Below are 21,321 nucleotides of genomic sequence, written 5' to 3'. Positions count from 1 at the left end.
TTTTTATTTTTTATTTTATTTTATAAAACAATTAATATATTTAAATTATTTTAATATATATAAAAAAATTAATATATTTAAATTATTTTAATATATTAATATCAACATTAAATTTTAAAAAACAAAAAAATATTATTTTAATATATTTTTTATCCAAATTAAATTTTAAGTTTTGAAAATAAAAAAATAAGAATAAAAACCTATAATAGGTTTAATCACAGTTTTAAAATTAAGTTTGATCTGGTGCATCAATCGAGGATCCAGTATAGAAACTGGGCCAAGTTTAAAAAAATAAAAAAAAATTTAAAAATCTGGGTGACCTATAAACTTTGCTGGTTAATCCAATAAAATCTGATAAAAAATCTAATTATAAATCATTGATTATTTATTTATTTTAACTAAAATAATATCATTTTAATTTATATAAAAAAATTAAAATCGACGCAGATAACCCAGTAGCAGGCGAGGTTTAAATACTTTGGGATTAATGTGGCCACCCATCCGCCATTAACAAACCTTAAACAGTATATTCATTTCTATCCCACAAGAGGTAAAACTATCATTTTCTTAACAGGCAGACAGTAGATGCCGGTCACTGTCAATCTGCCGCAGTCGATAGCTTTCCTTTCATGCAAGAATCAAATCTCTCAAATTCCAACAAGCAAAAATCCTAGAAACTGAAAAGAAAGGATATATGTAAGAAAAAAAAAAGTTAATGCATTTAGTCAGATCAATGACTGCCTAACTGCCTCCCCTAATACTGCCTCCAATTCTCATCCATGTTGCTTGTTTCTGCCATTTAACATCAAGGAAAACAGAGAAAGAAACAACGGCAGTTGGAGGCGCTGCTAAAGTTGGTGTGTTCGCACCATTTCCCGTCAAAGACCAGCTCCCTGGCGTTGATTTGTGTCTCCAGCTCTCCTTCTTGGCGTAATAATTACTCCTTTGCTTTGCTTTTAAGTTTGAATGCATTACATTATGGAAACTCTGTTGTCTTCTCCTTCCTTTTCTTCCTTCGACTACTCTTCGTTTTCATGCCTGCTTTTGCTATTGATTACCACATTCTCTTGACTTCACCATTGATGAACCCCCCCCCCCCCCCCTCACCTGACAAAATTAAGATTTAAATACTTACATTTATTTAAAGTTCAGTACTGGATTGTGATTATGGTATAGCCAATGCTAAATTTTAGTGCAGTAAATCAATTTTTCTAAAAACTTGTTCGATTGAATGCAGCTGAAGCAATACTACTAGGTTTTCAGCATTACCTAGTGATGCTCGGGACTACTGCGATCATTCCTTCCATATTCGTTCTTTTGATTAGCCGTGGCAATGTACAAACCATATATGTGATTAACAGATTTTGATTTTAATTTCAAGTTTGTGTTTCTATAATTTCCTTCTAGCTGGATATTTCTATTTTGGTAGGTGGAGAAGGCTGAGATGATTAACACGCCGCTCTTTGTTGCGGGTATAAACACTCTATTGCAGACATGGTTCGGCACTCGGCTTCCTGTGGTCATTGGAGGATCCTATGCTTTTATCATCCCCACAATAACCATTTCTTTATCTACTAACAATAGCACTAATGTCATATTTCTTACTCCACGTCAGGTTAAGTTTAGTTCCCTCCCTTACTTTGTAAATGCCATTCTCAAATTTTATGCCCGTGTTTGTTTCTTGGAGAATATGCAAGGAAATGCTTAAAATTACCCGTTATTTTTGGAAAGTGCACGAGGAGAGTTAAAGAGTTAGAATTGACTATCATATTTCTATCACATTTGTGGTTTTTTTTTTTTTTTTTTTTTTTGAGGTTTAAGCTAACCATGAAAGCTGTACAAGGAACATTGGTTTCTTTGGATTCTGGAGACCTTTTGCAAGGTATGAGGCTACGATATTATGTAAGTGTATTTGGGATGACTTAATGCACCATTCACTTGCTTAAGGAAGCTTGATCTTCATGCTACGTGATGCAGATTTCTCAGCCCTGTTGCTGCAATACCTCATGTGATTCTTACCGGACTTGGGCTCTATTCACATGAATTCCCACAAGTAAGAATGCCGAACACCCAATTCTACTAGTTTTGCTGGGGAAATGCATGCAGTGATCAATAAAATCTCAAGCTCTAAACCTCTTCTATTGGAGATGCATGTGCTTCAAAATAATATACAAAGCCCATTATGTTTGCTGAGAGAAGCAAAACTTGTTGGTCGTCATACTTGTGTGATTTCTTAATAATTAAGGGAAAACTTCATTGGAAGCAGGATTTTTTTGTCTTTGTTCCCTGAGTTCATACCTCTGATATTTTTGGATAACAACTTCCTTATTCATGTTTTAAACGTCTCTCTTCCTTTGTGCATTTCCCAATAGCTTTCCTGACCATTCTTGCCTCTGTTCCTACAATTGCCAACTGGAGAGAGTATAGCAGGTCCATAGAAAAACCGGTGTTCCATGTCTTTAGTCAGTTGCCTCAAGATAATCTAGTTTGAATAGATGGCCGTTCAAGCTTTGCACAGTCTAGTAGGCTTGATCTATTAAGCTAGTGATGTTATAGATGGAACAGCTGTCAATGAAACTACATGTGTTGGTGCTGCTTTTTCTTCCATTTGGGTATCAAGTTTTGTTTAATATGCTTCTCTTTGTTGATGATTGTAGCTGGCAAAATGTGTTGGAATTGGAATCCTGGCACTCATTGTTGTCTTCATATCTCAGGTGATCAACATCCTCAATTATTTTCTTGTATCGTTGATTAAAAGATTTCACTGTTTTTTTTTAATTGAAAACATACCTGTAAGATCAGAGCCTCAAGAGGATCTTAATTGATATTTATGTTCATATTCCTAGTTGGCAGAAGAGATCATTAGCAAGAGGCATCGTCTCTTTCAATAAATTTGGTTTCTTCATCTAGTTCAATTGGCTTATTAACAGAAATTGAAGGTGGACTACAAAAATAATTCAGTAGCCAAGTGTTTTATTAGGTAAATAAAGGAGCAGGGTTGGTTTCCGGTTCCTAGGCAATGACCTTGTGTCCTCACTATTCTCTCTTTAGATGGTGTACCTTGGATATCATGAACTAGTATATTAAATTTGAGAATGCAAGGACCTTTTTTCCACCCAATTATGAGCTCTAATTGGATACAAGTTAGAGAGAGTTACCTTTTTCTTTATTATTATTCTTTTCTGCTTTTGGTTTTTTGAGTTTTCGAATAATTTTACCTGATATCTTTGAGTTTTTTATTTCTTTTCTTACACAATAAGCAATATTGCAGTTTGTTCCTCACATGATGAAATCAAGAAGCACCATATGCAGTTGGTTTGCAGTTCTGTTTGCTGTTGCAGTTGTATGGGCATATGCCAGCAGTTTTTACTGTGGCCGGTGCATATAATAATAAGCATCCAGACACACAACTTAGCTGTCGTGTTGATTGTTCTGGGCTCATTGGTGCTGCTCCTTGGTGAGCTTTGATCTACTATAGAAACCTCGAATCATTTAATTCCTTTTAGACCGTAACATATAAATTCACAGGATGAATTATTAATATTCAGGATAAAGGTTCCATATGCATTTCAATGGGGATGTCCTACTTTTGATGCTGGCGATGTTTTTGCGATGATGGCTGCTTGTTTTGTTGCTATAGTTGAGGTACGATCTATCAACATAATTCCCTTCTGAACTCCTTTTATATATGCCGAATACAATGGTTTGCCCAATTTAAGTTCACTGATAGTGAGGATTTCACCAGTATCATATTTCTGGATGCTTGTTCTTTAAATAACTTTAATGCTTGGTGTATGAAAATTGTCAGATAGAAGATGGACTAATTAACTTTCTTTTGTGAGAATTTATATGTGGATGAATAGTTGAACCCTATCATGAATTGCTTGAATTCTGAGTCCCCATTTCCTGTTCTTTTATAATTCTTTTTGTTGAAAGTTCCCTAACAAGCACTCCACTTATTTGATCAATGCTGTTAATGTTATTTTACTTTTCTGCAGTCTACTGGTACAATTATTGCAGTATCAAGATATGGGAGTGCCACTCCTCTGCCTCCTTCAGTACTCAGCCGTGGTATTGGATGGCTGGTAGGACATAACTGATTGGTGTCTCATTATATATTTTTTCAGACCTTTTATGTTCTATTTGTTGTTTCTGGACACAAAACTTTTTCTAACTTAACTAATACCCCGGAAATGGATCCACTGCTTCAGTGTAAAAAAAATTAAAATTTTCAAAGTTGTTGTTGTTGTTTTTTTTTTTTGAAGGGTGGATTGTTCAATGAGAATGTGATGATAATCTGACCTTCATTTGACTAGAGTTTACCGCATTCATAATCTATATGCAAAATGCTTAACCTACTTTCAGGTATACGACCCATCTGGTAGAATTCCATGGTTGCTGTTGTAAAATTTGTTGTTTGGTACTATTAGAGAAAAAAATTAAGGAAAGCTGGCATTGGTTGGATAAATTAGAGCTAAGGATCTTGATTTTACAGTCCATATGTGGATTTGCAAGCTATTATGTTGCTTGTTTAAGATGCTCTATTTATGCATAGATGTAAAATATCGTTGTTGTTGGGTGTGATGAATTGATGGATGTCATAATGCTAGTGTTCTCTCCTACGAATTCAGTAATCTAATTTTGCTCTGTTATGCTTACAGTGAAAATGCAGGTCGGAGAGTTGTTCAAATATCAGCGGGCTTCATGCTTTTCTTTTCTGTGTTAAGTGCAGTATTCCACATTGCAATCTTTTATTTTCTTTTTATTTATTATCATGGCAATCAATGTTTTAGATTCTCTTTTTGTCCTGTCATGATTATTGACCACTGTCCTTTTAAAAAGGCGCCTTATCTTTTTCCTATCATTTCAACTTGAAGTATTTATCAATTTTGCGAATAGAAATCTGGCACCATCATTGCATTGTTCACTCATAATTGTTCTTACACTGTTGCAACTTATCTTTAACAGGAAAATTCAGGACTGTTCTTGCTTCCTATACCATTGCCAATTGTGGCAGCTCTTTACTGTGTCCTCTGTGCCTATGCAGGTATATATAACTTTTCTATGTTTTTTATGGCTGGATCAAAATTAGCAATCAATTTTACCAAGAGCAAAATGATGTTCAGTGGGACAGTTTGCCTGATTCTACAATAGAAATGTTAACGATGAAGATTAAAACACTAAAGACTACTGGAAGTCACATAACTCAGTCAAAGTGTTCTATGTGAATTAACGTTACTAACACGGTACTGCCAGCTGATTACAAGAAGATGCTGGAGAAAAGTCCGTAGTCACCACAATAGTTAGGCCGTCTGCTCTTACTAGTCAGTGTATACCTTTCTACTGTAGTTTTTGTAGAAACCATATAGCATTCCTAATTCAAGACTCAACTTCATAAACTGAACAGATAGGAATTGCTGTGGTAAATGAAATAGTGAGTGACAGGTGAAAATGAATTTAGTTTCTATGAGATTTTTCATCTTTCTGTCTGTTGGTTAGGAAGATTGATCCTAAACATGCTGTCACTAACTGGCACTTTTTTGCAAGCTCGCATAATAGCTCACTGGTTGGAGCCAAAATATGGTGGTATGTTCATGGTGCAAAGAGGAAGGGTTGACTTAGCGAGAACTTTCACATGGAAAATAAAGATCAAACAAGAATCGATGTATTCTATACTTGTTTTTGAACTTGGTATATAAAGATCAATAGGGATCGATTTGTTTTGTAATAGCTCTTAGTTATGCTCCATTTTTCTACTGTCAACTTCCCTTTAAGGTAACCATTTTAATCGACTTTTGACTCTGATATGTTTGTTGGAGAAGCAGCTTCTGCTGGTCTGGGATTTCTCCAGTTCTGCAACCTCAATAGCTTCAGAATAAAGTTCATCCTTGGCTTTTCTCTCTTCTTGGGCCTTCCTGTGCCACAGTACTTCAATGAATACCTTTGGGTTTCTGGTCGAGGCCCTGTCCACACTGGTGTCACCTGGTTACACGTATGTTTGAATTGCATCTGATCTTATAGCATAATCGTTGTTCAATAAATTTATTAAGAGATTTGTATTTTGATGAAGTTCTGATTTCTTCAGCTCAACAACATAATGCAAGTGGTCTTCTCCTCTCCACCAACAGTGGCAATTTTAATTGCTTGTTTCTTGGACTGCACTCACAGTCTGGCACACAGCACAACCCGCCGAGACAGTGGCGGGGGGTGGGGGGGGGAACCCGCCGAGACAGTGGCGGGCATTGGTGGGAGAGCTTCAGATATTTTAGTCAAGACACCAGGAGTGATGAGTTCTATACACTACCTTGGAACCTTAACAGGTTTTTCCCTTCATTCTAATTTTGGAGCATTTCCTTGCCATCAACGACTGAAAAGAAGTGAAAATAAACAAAATTCTGAATTTGTTGCACTCCTAGTATTTCATTGTTAGGGCAACTATATTATATATCAAAATGAGAATTACATTGTATAGGAATAGTTGAGCCAGACACACCAACTTGGTAGTCTAAACTTGTAATTGCAATATTATTTATAAATATTAAATGCAAACAGTAATGATCTTTGAAAAAATTACTGCAGATGGAATTTTATTCACGATAAACAAGTAACAAAGTGAACCTAATTCATGTGCCTTTATAAGAAATTGATGGTAGCTTTATTAAGCATTCTCGAAGATAATGCATGTCATATTTTTTTTATTTTAGCTTGTGATGAACCTTTTTATCTCGCTTCTTTTGTGAGAATAAGAATCTGTCATGCTTTGTGATTGCCAAGGATTCCTTTTCTTTTTATTTTATTTGGATGAACCTAACATCCCTTTTTCCTACAGATGTTAGAATGTAATTCGCCACAGCTAAATTCTTTTACAGCGGGTTTTTATGTAGCTTTGTGTGAGAGCTGTTGTTGTAATTTCTCAAAAATCACTTTTGAAGGTGTATGAAATAGAATTTAGTCTCAATCAGATGCTCTTTTTTGTTCTTTTTGCTGTGTATTGTGGAGTACATATTGGCAAAGCTATGTGTCTTGGCCATGGCCACACCTTTAAACGTGACAAAAAGTTTATCTTCCATATCGCATCATCCTCTCAGGAGGACTTTTCACGATTTTCTGAAACGATTCAAGGAGTGAATACTGACTAAAATCTCGAAGCCCTTCTTCCCTGGTCATCTGCTGGACCCCATTCCCGTTGAACAGAAGTAACATGAAGTATTGGAACAGGAGTGCAGAACTCCCAAGTCTAAGGCCTTTTTGAGTGTCACTTCGGCAAGAAAACATGGTTGAATTCGGAGATTGAAGTTTTTGTGTTGAAATCAGTTTGGCCCATGCTCCATCATGTTGAACGGGAATTTCTGATTCCTTCTAGCTGTCTTTCCTTCTCATTCATTAGTCCTTGCCTGACAGTTTGATTGCCAGAATGCCTCGATTCATGGAAGGTTCAGAGTGTTGGCATGTGATCCTGGATGTTTAGCAGCCGAGGGTTCAATTATATTTGTGACAAACCCATAAAAAATTGCATTCCCATTCCGTATGATTGCAACCTCAGAGTACTTTTTCACAAATGAACTGATGGGGTTTTGGCGACCTTTGGTGTACCTTTCAGTTCACTGTGAATGCAGGGACCCATCGTGTAAACATGAGTACTTTTTGTACATGTAAAGTTTGTTTTTGAAATTGATTTTAACTTAAAAATACATTAAAAAAATAAGAAGAGAAGAAGCCGAACATAAATTCTAACTGTGTTATGTGTGTTATATGCACGATGGTGTTTGTTTATGCGGTAATTTCTGTTTTTAAACTTGTTGTGTAAGTATCTAGTAACATATATATTGAAATGCAAATCAGGTGAGTAATATAATTTACCTGGAGATTGTTCACTCCAGGAGGTTAAAGTGTCTAGATGAATTAAATTCGAATTTCACTTGGTAGTATTCATGTGAATAGTGATATGATATATTTATTTATATTAAAAAAATATTTTAAGAGTTTAAAGTGTCTAGATGAATTAAATTCACATTTCACTTGGTAGTATTCATGTGAATATGATTATATTTATTTATATTAAAAAAATATTTTTTAAAAAATATTTTATTTGAAAAACTAATATTTAATATTATTTAATGATATTATATAAATTAAAAAATTGTTTGATGACATAATATTTACAGAATGTAATCTCAATTATGTTTTTGTCGGATCCGATCCAATTTTAAAAAATTCAGTTTTTATTTTTTTTTAATTATATTTTATTTAAAAAATTAAAAGTAAATTGTTTGATAAGTAAAAGAAATTTAGTTTTTATTGTTGTGCGTTTAAAAAATCATGAAAAATATAGTCTTTGTTGAATAGATTTTGTACGTGATGAAGTTACACATGGAATAATAAAAATATTTGATATCAATATTATTTATTTTATGATGTAATAATAATAGTTAAATCTACAATATTTAAATTAAAAATTATTAATATATATATATATTAATTATTTTATAATATTAATTTTAAAAATATTTTTTTAATTAAATATATTAAACTATTTTTTATTCAATTTTAATTTTAATTATAAATTTTATCAAATATATATTTTTCTAATCTAATTACAATTATAATTATAATATCCACTACAGTACCGACCATATTTCATGCTAAAACCCACAGAGACTCGAGCGAGAAGCATATGAGCGTGGGTTAAATCAAAATAATGTCATGGGCAAAAAACTAAAAAGAAAATCAAGGTCATATCACATCACATCACACGGTGAGCCGTGTCCTTGATTTATTAAGGCACAAAACCATAAATGGCGTGCAAACGCTGAGCAATAAGGTGGCATAAAAGGTTATTTGTTTAGCGCTCCATTTAGGTAACAAAAGAGAAGCTGAAGCTGTCAAGTCATTCGGAGTAAAATCTGCTACTACGGAAATTAGGCCACTTAAATTTCGACCAAAGATATGCAAACTCCTCTGTAAATTCAGCTTCCTTCCCAGATTATTATTTTTTTTTTACATTGTTAGCATGATTTAAAAACATAAAAAGATTCAAAATTTGAGAAATGCCATCAGGCTCTGTGCAAGTAGAGGCACCTTGCATTGTCCATCCGCCCCGCTTCATGGAAAAAGACAAAAGAAAAGGAAAGCATGGTTCGGAGAGAATGAAACCATGCTGCAACAGTTGCAGATTTCGAAGGTCAATAATGCGGTGAGCCTGCGCTTCGGTACGATGGTATTTGTCAGCCAAATACACGATACATCAACCCTAGTTCCCGTATACAAAGTGTACGGAACACATGGGCTTGACTGTGAGCGGGGTCCCTCAAAATGTCTTCATCCTGTAGGGGCCTTACAGATAGCATAAAAAGTCAACAACTCCCTGTGTATTGATATTGATCATCAGCGGTGACATGTTTGTAAAATTTGAGCTCTCTTGTTTGGTCCGAAACACTTTGATATCTTATTTGTCATCCGAAAGATTTCTATCTTTTTTTTAAAAAAAAATTTTTATTATTAATATAAATATTTATATCAATTTATATTTATTTTGATTAATCATACAAATTCTCAAATTAATAATCATATAAAATTTTATAATTTTAAAATAATTTAAATTTGTAATAATTGAAAGGCAGTTTTATTTATTTTTGTGTTTTAGAAATATTTTTGAAAAAAATTTAAATTTTTTTATTGATTTTAAATTAATATGTTTTGAGTGTTTTCAAATTATTTTAATATATGAATATTAAAAATGATTAATTTTAAATTAATATGTTTGAAGTGTTTTCAAATTATTTTAATATGTTAATGTGTTTTAGAAATATTTTTGAAAAAAATTTAAATTTTTTGATTAATTTTAAATTAATATGTTTTGAGTGTTTTCAAATTATTTTAATATGTTAATATTAAAAATAATTTTTTAAAAATAAATGAATATTATTAATATATATTTTAATATTAATTTTTTTAAAATAATTATAATTATACTGCCAAACAAACTTTATAAATTGTACAAGGTTCGCATCTAGTTTTGTGTTTGATGATGTATTACGGTATAAGATGAAAAAAATATAAATTTAATATTTTGAAAATTAAACATATTTTTTAAAAAAACAATCAAATATAATTTTAACCGCGGCGAAGATCCATCTCAAAGAGGAGGCTGACCCTCGTCTTAATTTGAGCACAAAACATTTAACATGTCGATCCATCAAACAACAATTCTCTCTGGGGCTTAATTTTATATCTCACAGTCAAATCGTGTGTTGTGTAGAGTTAATTCTCCAAAGGGATCTGTCTACTCGCAGTGCGCCTAGATTCAGCGCACCCTTGGTTTCTCTCTTTACATGCATTTATGCACATGATAGCATAGTTTCTATTTACTTCATGCTACCAAATAGAAATGCTCTGGTGCCCGTAACAGGCAATGGAGGTAGGTTCAACACACAAATGAAGGGAAAGTAAATTTATTAAAAATATATTAAAATATTCTTTTAAGATTTTCATTTATTCTTTGCATTATATATGGAAAAAAACACATAAAAAAATATTAATTTAATAATTTTGAAGGTGGAAAGCAATTGCAATGGGTGGAAGCTTTACAATAATTGCGAGATTAAAAGGGAAAGTAAACCATACGTAGCAAAAAGCTCTCCATTTATTGATTTTGGTCAAAACAAAATCACCATTCATAAACCCACGTGAAAAGATCAATACACGGCACGCCCCTCTCCATTTCCCGTCCCTCGACCCACGCACCCTCTCTCCTCCATTATTCAAAGCTCTGGAGAGCCAGACACAAACAAAAAAATAAAACCCATAAAGAGAGGAAGGGAGAGACGCCCACAACAACAACATCCACCCGAAACATGTTATCCCCAGAAGACCCATAACCAAGCCATGTCCAAAACCAGACAGCCACCACCAAACACCGCCAACACTCTCTTCCTCCCTCTTTCAGCCGCTACCAATGCCGTTGTCCTGCCATTAACCACCCATTCCCACCCTCACTATGTCTCACTCCCACTCCCACTCCCACTTACCGGACCACTCTGCCTCTGCACTTAACAGCCTGGACCGTGGGGAAGATGGCAGTGAGGTGGTCCAACAGGACGCCGACACGTGGATCTCTAGCCACCCTCAATTCCCGCCACCATCACCATCCATCATCCTTTCGCCACCATCCGATGAGAATACCATCACCAAAATGATTGACTCTGAATCTCACTTCATGCCCTTGTCGGATTATCTCCATCGTTGCCGTCACCGCTCCATTGACATCACGGCTCGCCAAGATTCCATCAACTGGATCCTCAAGGTACCTACAGGTGTATAGATACTTATGTGTCTACACGTGTGTATGTATTGATGTGGTGGTGATATCTATTGCTTTGGCAATGCAGGTGTATGCACACTACGAGTTCAGGCCATTAACGGCGTTACTCTCCGTCAATTACTTCGACCGTTTTCTTTCCTCTTATTCTCTTCCGGTGAATAAATAATAAATCGCCCTCCCTTTTTTTCTTTCCCTGCTAAACTCCATTCTCGCCCGAGAAAATATCGGATTTTCCAGGAACATTCCATATTTATCTTAAAAATATCCCATTTTTCAACTTTCCCTTTTAAATAGCAGATTTCGCGGGAAAGTGAATTCACGCATTACACAGAAGAGTGATTTTTAATATCTTATTGATCTAAAGCTCGGGTTTTCTTAATTGAAACAGGAAAATGGGTGGCCGTTTCAGCTACTATCAGTGGCATGCTTGTCTTTAGCAGCGAAAATGGAAGAACCCGACGTGCCATTGTTACTAGACCTTCAAATACTTGAACCTGGGTTCATATTCGAGCCCAAAAACATTCAAAAAATGGAGCTTCGGGTCATGGCCAATCTCAATTGGAGATTACGATCAATCACTCCATTCGATTATCTTGATTACTTCATTTCAAAGCTCCCTTCTTGTTCCTCAACAAAACCCGAGAATTTCAATCGGGTCTTGAAAAACTCAGCGGATCTCATTCTCAACACCACCCGTGGTAATTCAAATCTCACCCAATATCTGACTGACGTTTGACAGTTTTTATGAAACATTTTGAATCTTCTTGGGATTTTTTCAGTGATTGATTTCTTGGGTTTTGCACCGTCGACGGTGGCAGCTGCTGCGGTGATATCCGCTGCGGGAAAGAATTTTGATCCTATACTATTGAAGGCTGGTGGTGGGCAGTTCTTTCATGAGAGAGTAAACAGGGTAAATATTTATAATCTTTGGGGCGTAATTGATAATTTTAGTTGTCAGTGGGGTCTTTTCTGGAAATATATATATATATATATATATATATATATCCGAATATTCACCACCTTTTCGAGAATTAACTGAGAGATATTGAAATCTGTGTAATAAAAACTAAAATGTGTTCTTTTTGAAGGAAATGGCGAGAAGCTGTCACCAACTAATAGAGGAATACCTGATCGATACGTGTCCGACGGCTCGGCTTAAGGATTTTTCGGATGATGCCCTAGTTGATCCGGCTAGCCCAGCTGGGGTGCTCGATGCAGCCGCTGCTTGTGGGAGCTGCAGCACGCGTTCCGAGAATCCCATCTCGGCCAGCAGCCAAGCCCCCGAAACTGAACCGATTATTAAGAGGCTAAGATCTACTGCACCGGATGTACAGTGACCGTAGATAAGACCATTACCCAGCGCCTTGGTTACTCTCTCCTGCTTCTATTACCTTCATTGGAGGGAGAAAAGTAAAGGCCTAGGTTTTTTGGCTTGTTTTTATGCGTTGATTATAAAATGAACGGACGGGATTGGATAAAAATGAAGGGAAGAGGGATTTTGTTATATTACTTTATTGAATTGATTAATCTTCATATAATTTTTATTTGACATTTTTTTATGGGTCATAATTTAGTTATTGGCTGGGCTTTTTGGTCAAAATGTAAAGTGGGTGTTCATGTGAGGTCTAATGATGTTTCAATTATTCTCGTAAATCATCTGCGCATGAAAACTAATGGGGTCGCACCGGAAATCTTATGATCAGCCTTTCCTTCTTTTTTTCTTGACAAAACTACCCTTGTGAAAATCCATGACTATCTAGTTCGTTTCTGTTAGAATATGATGGGCTTCTCGGTGTCGTTTTGAATTCTGTTTCTAAAAAAAGTAAGAACATTTTGTTTAAAATTAATTTTTTAAATATTTTTCGAACATCTTGATATTATAATATTAACAATGGTTTTTTTAAAAAACATTATTTTAAATAAAAAAATATTTAAATTAACAATGGTTTTTTTAAAAAATATTATTTTAAATAAAAAAATATTTAAATTATATTTTGAAATAAACTTTTAAAAGGATTCGATGGTATCAAGTTTTTGACATAAATTTAAGAAAGTGTCACTTGAATAATAAAAAATATTTTTTATTTAAAAATATATTAAAATAATTTTTTTTGTTTTTGAAATTTTATTTTTGATATTAATATATTAAAATTATTTTTAATTAATTTAAAATAAAAAAAAAATTCTTAGAAAACACAGCGTGCCTCCTAAACAAATTAACTCTCCTGTACAGTGCATTAGAAAATGGAAGGGAAAGGGATTATCCATTTTTCTACACTGCCTTTGTTATATATAAAGAAAAACTGATTCGAGAATAGGCAATGTAACATTGGAGGAAGCTCACCCAGATTTTTTTGGGTTTGGATCTAATTTGTAATGGGGATTTTTGGCAAGCATATTAATCTAGAGACGGGTAATTTATCTGAGAATCCCTTGGATACACAGGAGATCAGTAATTCTAGATAACCTCTTCCAAATATCTGATGGACAGGAAATGAGTTTTGTCGAAGTGAAAACTAACTCGCATCGGGGATTTGTAGTGATTTTGGCCGGCGAAGGAGGGGGTGTGGTGGTGAATTTGGATCAGGCCCGGACCATCGGGGAGGTGATGAGGTGGGCATGACGGATAGCTGCCACGTAAAGAGGGGGGGGTGGGGAGGGAGATTTTGAAACTGGAGGGAAAAGAAGCGAGCGGCGGTGTCGTGGGAGACAGAGAGGAGAAATGAATCAGAGACGACCAGGTGTAATGAAGACAAGAGTTGTAGCAATTGAGGGCAAAGATATGATAGATATGATGGGGTGGGGGATGCTAACCTGTCAAATCATCATCTAGGAGGTTGTTCGGGAACAGGAGAACCAAAAGGCTAGGGTCCATGAACTTCGTAGGTGTGTATGTATGGGCTGTTCTACTGGTGTCCATGGGATAAAAGGTTTGTTCGCTTTTGTCACCTTGCAATCAATTGCGAGTTGGCTTTCAGGACGATTTTGGAGTGTCGCTTGATCTCGATTCTCAGCATAAAAAAAGAAATCGTTTTTATTTATATATGTATAATTAACAGGAGATGCTGCGGCTGTTTTTTCACTGTATCTGAAGGGGTTTGAACTGTTGCTATACAGCATGGACACGAACATTTAATTTATTTTTTTTTGAGTCAAGTGTTGTAAAAACATCTCCATCATACCAGACAGAATGAAGCGTGTTGAGCAACTACGCACGCACATACGCCTATAATTTGATCTCCATCACACAGGTGAGCCTGTCTCTAGCTACTCCATGGGAGAGGATGGACAGAATTCCTTTGAGCACACGATGCAACCTGTTGTTGACAACTAATTAACGACCCCTTCGTTCAAGATATTACAGAATCTCTACCATGTTTCTGGCTCGGAATACATTTCAACTAGCCATTTCAAAAACTACGTACATTCCTGATATTGAAGAGCCATCCTTAGAATTAAAAACGGTATCTCTCTCACTGCTTATTCTTACAAGCGAGGCATGTATTATGGTGTATATATGTAGCTATATATATTCATACCATTGGTTCTTGCAGCTGATAGACTGATTGGTCTGTGTTCTAGATACATTTTGATCCCAGGCCCAGTGTTCATCTTCGCATGGCAGTGTAAACTGCGGAACCGATGGACATCCTCTTTAGTCTCTCCTCTACATAGCATCCTATTTCTACTAGCAGCATGTTTTTGTCTATTTTATTTGTCACGACATTGTTCCAGTTCCACACGAAGACCTGATTACACGTTCAAGATGGCCCATTTCAACATTTCCTAACATCTTCTTGTGATCATCATAAATTGAAAGCACGTTTTGTTAGTATTTAAAGCGTGAGGGAGGGGTATGTGTTTTGAGATTTAAGATTCATAACAATTCCATCCAAGTTGGTTGAGTTATGAACAATTTGATTTCTAAATAAGAAAATCCAAACATATGGAATTTGATCCTGCTAGTTTTTCTACCTTTCTGCAACTTCTGTAGTTGGTTTCTTAAAACTGTTTGCTTCTAATCGAATAGATGGCCCAGTCACCCTGCGTCAGGTGCTCTCTTCCACGCATCTTTTCTTGGGTCTTCTGTACATCGAGATTTTCTCTTTTCTCAACCCTAATCTTTTGTTTTTGGCTTATTTCTCTAGTAAATCACCTTTGTTTTTTATAATGTTTTGATCATCTTCTCCCTTGACCCCTTCCCTAACATCACCGTCACCTCTCTCACAGTTTGTGGCTGCTATTTCCCATAAAAACAAATTGGTCAAGAGGGGTCCCATATCCAGGCTGTAAGCAAAAGGTTGAAAAAGGGACCCAGTCCCCTCACCAAATTTCCTGCGGTACAGGAACAGAACACAAATGAAGTAAAATGTGTATACATACATGCAAGAATGTGTGCATATGTGAAACTGGGGTTGGGGCAGAAATGGGCCCCAATGGTTCACAAATGTTCAGAAAAGGGCCCACTCACAAGCTACATTTATGGTAGGAGTGAAAGCCCTAACAGCTTTTGGAAAAAAAAAAAAAAAAAGGTCTAACCCTAGCGATGGGAGTGAATGGAATGAGCCACAGCATGAGACAATCAGGCGTTAACAAGCCAGATCAACACCTCCCGTAATCGGCATCCCATTGTCTTTCTATTGAACCACGCCACTTGGCCTCTCTTGCTAAGGTGGTTTGTGGGTTGGTTTTGTTGGTTTATGTTAAGCCCTCGCCAAGCTATTGTAGTTTTGCAGAGAAAATCATAACTTAATCCCTGCAATTTAACAAAAAATAATAAATCAATTCTCGAGCTATAAATCGTGTGCTTTGCAATGGAGTCTTGCTAGTGTTAATGATCACTGTGAATGTTGTTGGAATAAATCCTAGGAAGACTGTATTCTAAAAAGGAAAAAGGAATGGGAGTGCCCTGCGCTGTGGTCCGCTCCATCCATCTAGACCTAAAGGCCCTTCTGCCAAATTCTGCAGCGGGAAAATTGCCATCACACTGGTGCCTCCATTAGAAACTGTGGAATTCCTGCGTGGAGAAAGAAAGAATGTCATGTGGCAGTTAGCCGTGTAGCTTGCACAAACTCCTCTAATTTGACGTGGTTAAGCTGTTGACGAGACTTGGCGCAAGAGATTGGAAACCCACAATCAGATTTTCAGCATTTCTAGGTTAACGATCAGAATTGAGAAAAATAAATAAATAAAGCTAGAGGAAGGACAGGAGTATATATGATGGATCCCACAGAGATTAGGAAAAAGAAAAGGAAAAGGGCAGGAGAAGAGAGAGATTTATTCGCATTGACACTTGAAGTTGAAAATTCAAGCTTCCTCCAACACATGGTAAAAGATGACGAGCTTTCGTGGGAGACTGAATTATTCTCCTAATTGTGTTTTACAGTTGACATCAACTCACAACCTGTGGCAATCATCACTGTAGAGTGCTTTTAGAATTGCAGTTCTTTATGTACATGAATGATTGGAAGAAAATAAAAATCTCGAAGAAAACAGAAAAAGCGGGCAGTAAAAATAGCTTCGTGGATTCCAAAACTTTACGCGAGCCAAAATTAATCAGATTTTTCTCTGTTCATGGTGATCTGTATGTCAAATGCATATATATAAAAATATTTCAATAAAAAAAAGAGAAATCACATAAATTCTACTTAATTCAGTTATGTCTACCTTCATAAATAATAATAATAATAATTATTATTATTATTATTATTATAATCAAGATAAGCATAAGTTTTAAAGAAATCTCAAACTAGACTCCCAAATACAATCAATCCTCAAAGCACATCATGTATTTTTTTTTAAAAAAAAAACTAGCTCTCTTCTTATTGCAAAAAATGGTTCTAAGCACATATTTAGAAAAAAATAATAATCAAGAGGATTAATCATAATCCCAATTTCACAAAGATTGCATTCCTATACAAAACATTCTTCAACCTGTAAAGTTTTCATTATTCAATATAAAGTCCCTAATAAATTCATGCCACATTTTAATATATCCTACCAGAGATAGCATCCCTTCTGTTTTTATATTTTTTAGTTTTGGTTTTTTTAAAAATAGGTTTAAAAAATGTGTAGTTGGTTGAAATTATTACAAGATTGAATTTTGTAGGTAAAATATATAAAAAATAAATTTTTATGAATAAAAAAATCATGTAAATATAGCTTTTATAAAATCAATATTTGAAATGCAATTATGTACTGATCCTTTGTAAAAAGTAGAAATTATTTAACTAACTAAATTTTTTTTATATAGTTAAAAAAAATAAAAATTACTATAATACTAAACATTTCTTAATGTGTGCACGATTTGCAGAGGTAGAATTTGAATTATTAGAATTTGAATTATTTTTTTTGAAAATATCTTGTTTTTTAAGGATGGAGTGTTTTTTTTTTAAATAAGTTTTCAATTAAAAAAAAATTAAAATAATTTTTTTTTCTGAAATTTGTATTTCCTACGTAAGAATATCAAAACAATTGGAACAAATTAAAAAAAAATTAGAAAAATAAAACGCCCCCTCTACAATTCGCACCCTCATCCATGTACGTATACCAATATTTGGTCATCTGCTAGGTCAAAAGCAAAATAGGAATAGAAGATGTTGATAAACTAAAAGGAACAAAGAAAAAAAAAAAAAAAAGAGTCGCAAAGTTGTACCATGAACAGAGGAACGCATTAAATAGTCATATTTGAGTGCCATATTTCAATTTTCTTACCCTTACAAAGGGACAGTGCCTTCACTGTTTGCTGGCGGAGAAGGGATTTTTTTCCCAGTGATTCAAGGACAACCTTCTAATGTCTGGTTACCTACCACAAGGGAAGACACGACACCACAGATGGCTGTTGGGTAGCTGCAGCTCATAAATATGGTTTGGACTTAGACTTTGCACAATTTATAATGTGCAGTTGCTTATATATATATACACACACACACACACACACACGCACACGCACACACACGCACACACACACCATGCTTCTCTGTATCAAGATAGAGCTTGATGCCGTGCCCTCTATGCAGTTGGAAGAAGAGTCAACATTTTTTTTCCCCATAGTAGAAAGATTCGAGTTGAAAACTAAAAAGTTTATACATTTAAATGGATAACTATATGGGTCAATAGAAAGTGATAAATTTTTTTATTTTAATTGAATATTGAAAATGAATTATGGGTTTGAGAGGTTAATTTAAACTATAATTTTATATAAAAAATATTATTTTAATAAAAAATTATGAAATATAAAATTTATAGCTAAACTCAATATTTATGAAATCATGTCAAATTTTATAACTATCCTCTTAATTATCTCTATTTTCATTGATAAATATAATAAGAGGGAGTGTCTTGTAATAATAGATTTATCACATGTTTGGAATTTCAAAAATCATTCTTTGAACAGCAAATTAGTGTTTAATAACTATTTAAGACCATGATTTTTGTGAGAACTTTTTATCTATAAGCTCTCTCTTTTTCTTTTTCTTCTTCTTTTAAAACAAACTCAATATAGGTTTGGGAAAAGTTCCCTTTTATTTATTTTTTCAAGATTATGATTTTAAATACAAACAATTAGACTTTAGCATGGTGGTACTTCATCCTGAAAAAAAAAAAGAATTTTAACTTTGAATCTCTTTTTTCCCCTCAAAATCTCAAAAACACTTAATCACATTTATTAAACAATGTCACAGACCTAAATGAAAGATAATTTAATTAATTAAGATTCGAGTTTTTTTTTAATAATTACTAGTTTCAGTCTTTTTAGGATTATTAAAAATTTATATAATTATTCATTTTAAAATTTATAAAATTAGTTAAAATTTATATACACTGTTTTTATAGCCGCATTAATAAAAAAAATTAAATATTTTTTCCCCTGGCAGAGTATAGACTAATAATGGAGAGGTGGACAAGTAATTTAACGCAATTAAAGGGCCCAAGAACAAGAATAAACAATTAAGATTTCAGAAAGAGAAGGTTATTTATTTGGGTTGGTTCGACTTTCGTAATCGGGCCAGACTTGTTTAGCTGTCCACATTTCTATTGTATAAGAGTCATAGCCTCAAGTCCAAGGGAAATCACGCGCGTTATAATCCAACCATTTCTATTGTATAAGATTGCTGGGTTTTTTTTTTAAAAAAAAAAATTTTATTTGAGAAATATTTTTAGTTCTGATCGATTTACTTAATCCAGTGTATAACATGTTGAATTAAGGAAAACCCCACATATCTCGAATTTGTGTTGGAATGACAGATACGTGCACTCTTATGAGTACATTATAACATAATCTTTGTCTATATATAAATAAAATATCTTAAAATTAATTAATTAATTCTTGATTTTCATATATGTTTATAGTTGGCTAGTTTATATAGACAGAGATTATTTTATTTACTAAGAGGCTTAGAAGGCTGCACTAATATGCTTCACCACCCTCCTCCATATTATGTTGTTTGATTTTGATATTTATTAAGAGACTTAGCAATATACTCTTATTTAATTTAGATTTTCTCACTCAGATAGGCTTTACAAAATCTAATTCAATCAACTTGTTAAATATAAGAATCCTTAATGGACAAGTTAATTAATGTCAAGGAGGTGGCCACGAAATTCAAAGAATTTATATAACCAAGAGGTGAATTTTGAAATTATGACTAAACTTATTTTTTAAAAATTATTTTATGTTGATATGTATTAAAATAATATTTTATATTTTTAAAATTAGCATATCAAAATAATTCAAAATATAAAATATTAATTATTAATAAATAAAATTTAAATTTTTAGAAAACACGATTTGCATTGCGTTTCTAAATATTATATAATTTATTTATTTACTTTTTGAATACAAATATAATAATTATTATTTGAAAAAAAATTAATTTTTTAAAAGTGAAACAGGTTGATGCGCAGATTTATTTTCAAGATAAATTGAAATAACAATTTAGTTTTAGTTCATATAAAGGTGAAAACACCCTATAATAAAAGCTATAAAATCTTTTATTATCAATGCTAGCTTTATTTTTTAATTTTTACTTTCATAAATATAATCATACTCTCTCTTAAAAGAGTTTTGTCCATCACGCGCTATGGTGGATGACATCACAGGAGCAATCTTTGCCCCTGATTACGAAAAGTGGCGGGTTTTGCCAAAAATGATTGGAGAGAGATGTTTCTGCTAATTATGCTCGGCGCAGCCGGTGTGCCGTGGCCCATTCGTGCCTCGTCCGTACGATGTACTTTGCTACACGACAAAGTTTTCTATGTTAGATTGTTTTTTATTAAAAAAAACTTTTAAATAACACTAAAAGAGTGTCCATCACGCGCTATGGTGGATGACATCACAGGAGCAATCTTTGCCCCTTTTGAGGCATGACCTAACTCTAATGGGTTGAGTAATACCAATAGGTCCAACACTCCTCCTGTGTTTTAAGTCCAGAATTGCAGTTGGGGACGTGACTTTCTTTACCACAAGTCACTAGGTCTGGCTTTGATAGTCATGCCTACCATTGTTGTGTCTTGATTATATTTCAAATTCAAAACACTTCTAAAATTTGCTAATAATGCTGGGCTTTATCTCCCAATCAGGCCCAACAAAGTATTTGACCTGGCCATAAGTGTTTGATTGTGGATAACATTGTAGTGTTATAATCAAACACGCTACTGGGTCTTGTGTTTTATTTTTATTTAAAATAAAAATTATTTTATATTTTTAAATTATTTTAATATATTTTTAAATAAAAAATACTTTAAACTAGACATCAATTTCAAACACAGCCCTTACTTGCAAATCGTATATGCAAAGAACAGCGTGGGCTTGTGGGGACAATGGGCCTCTTCATCTAATTAAGTGCCATGCTTTGCTCCTTCTGTTCACCGGTTTTTCACTGTTTATTAATTATCAGGAGGACTTCACAAATCAACAACCAATCATCGTCATCGGAGAAAAAAAACACAGTCAATAAATGAAATTAAATCCTAGCAGTCAAATCAAGAGCCCCTATGTTTGC

At 34.0% G+C, this 21,321-nt stretch overlaps 2 protein-coding genes across 2 annotated transcripts; both read left to right on the top strand.

The window, feature by feature from the left end:
- Positions 1-757: 757 nt before the first annotated feature.
- LOC105129875 (Xanthine/uracil permease family protein) lies at positions 758-7,069 on the top strand (the record flags this gene model as incomplete). The annotated part of the gene is given in 18 exon segments (XM_011032118.1): positions 758-903; positions 905-930; positions 1,238-1,335; positions 1,430-1,706; positions 1,890-1,902; positions 1,978-2,053; positions 2,658-2,714; positions 3,272-3,361; positions 3,363-3,457; positions 3,549-3,645; positions 3,999-4,115; positions 4,181-4,212; positions 4,662-4,726; positions 4,969-4,994; positions 4,996-5,047; positions 5,826-5,992; positions 6,086-6,206; positions 6,242-7,069. Coding segments are annotated over 18 exon segments (1,653 nt in total), but the record flags the coding sequence as incomplete, so codon positions are not given.
- Positions 7,070-10,669: 3,600 nt separating this feature from the next.
- On the top strand, positions 10,670-12,879 carry LOC105129794 (cyclin-D4-1-like). The gene is made up of 5 exons (XM_011032017.1): positions 10,670-11,302; positions 11,388-11,474; positions 11,709-12,018; positions 12,100-12,230; positions 12,409-12,879. The coding sequence occupies exons 1-5, from the start codon at positions 10,997-10,999 to the stop codon at positions 12,655-12,657; spliced, it is 1,083 nt and encodes a 360-aa protein (XP_011030319.1). The 5' UTR covers positions 10,670-10,996; the 3' UTR covers positions 12,658-12,879.
- Positions 12,880-21,321: the final 8,442 nt, after the last annotated feature.

Source organism: Populus euphratica, unplaced genomic scaffold, assembly GCF_000495115.2.
Source record: "Populus euphratica unplaced genomic scaffold, PopEup_1.0 scaffold34.1, whole genome shotgun sequence".
Classification (NCBI taxonomy): domain Eukaryota; kingdom Viridiplantae; phylum Streptophyta; class Magnoliopsida; order Malpighiales; family Salicaceae; genus Populus; species Populus euphratica.
This window is presented reverse-complemented; position numbering and strand designations above follow the sequence as displayed.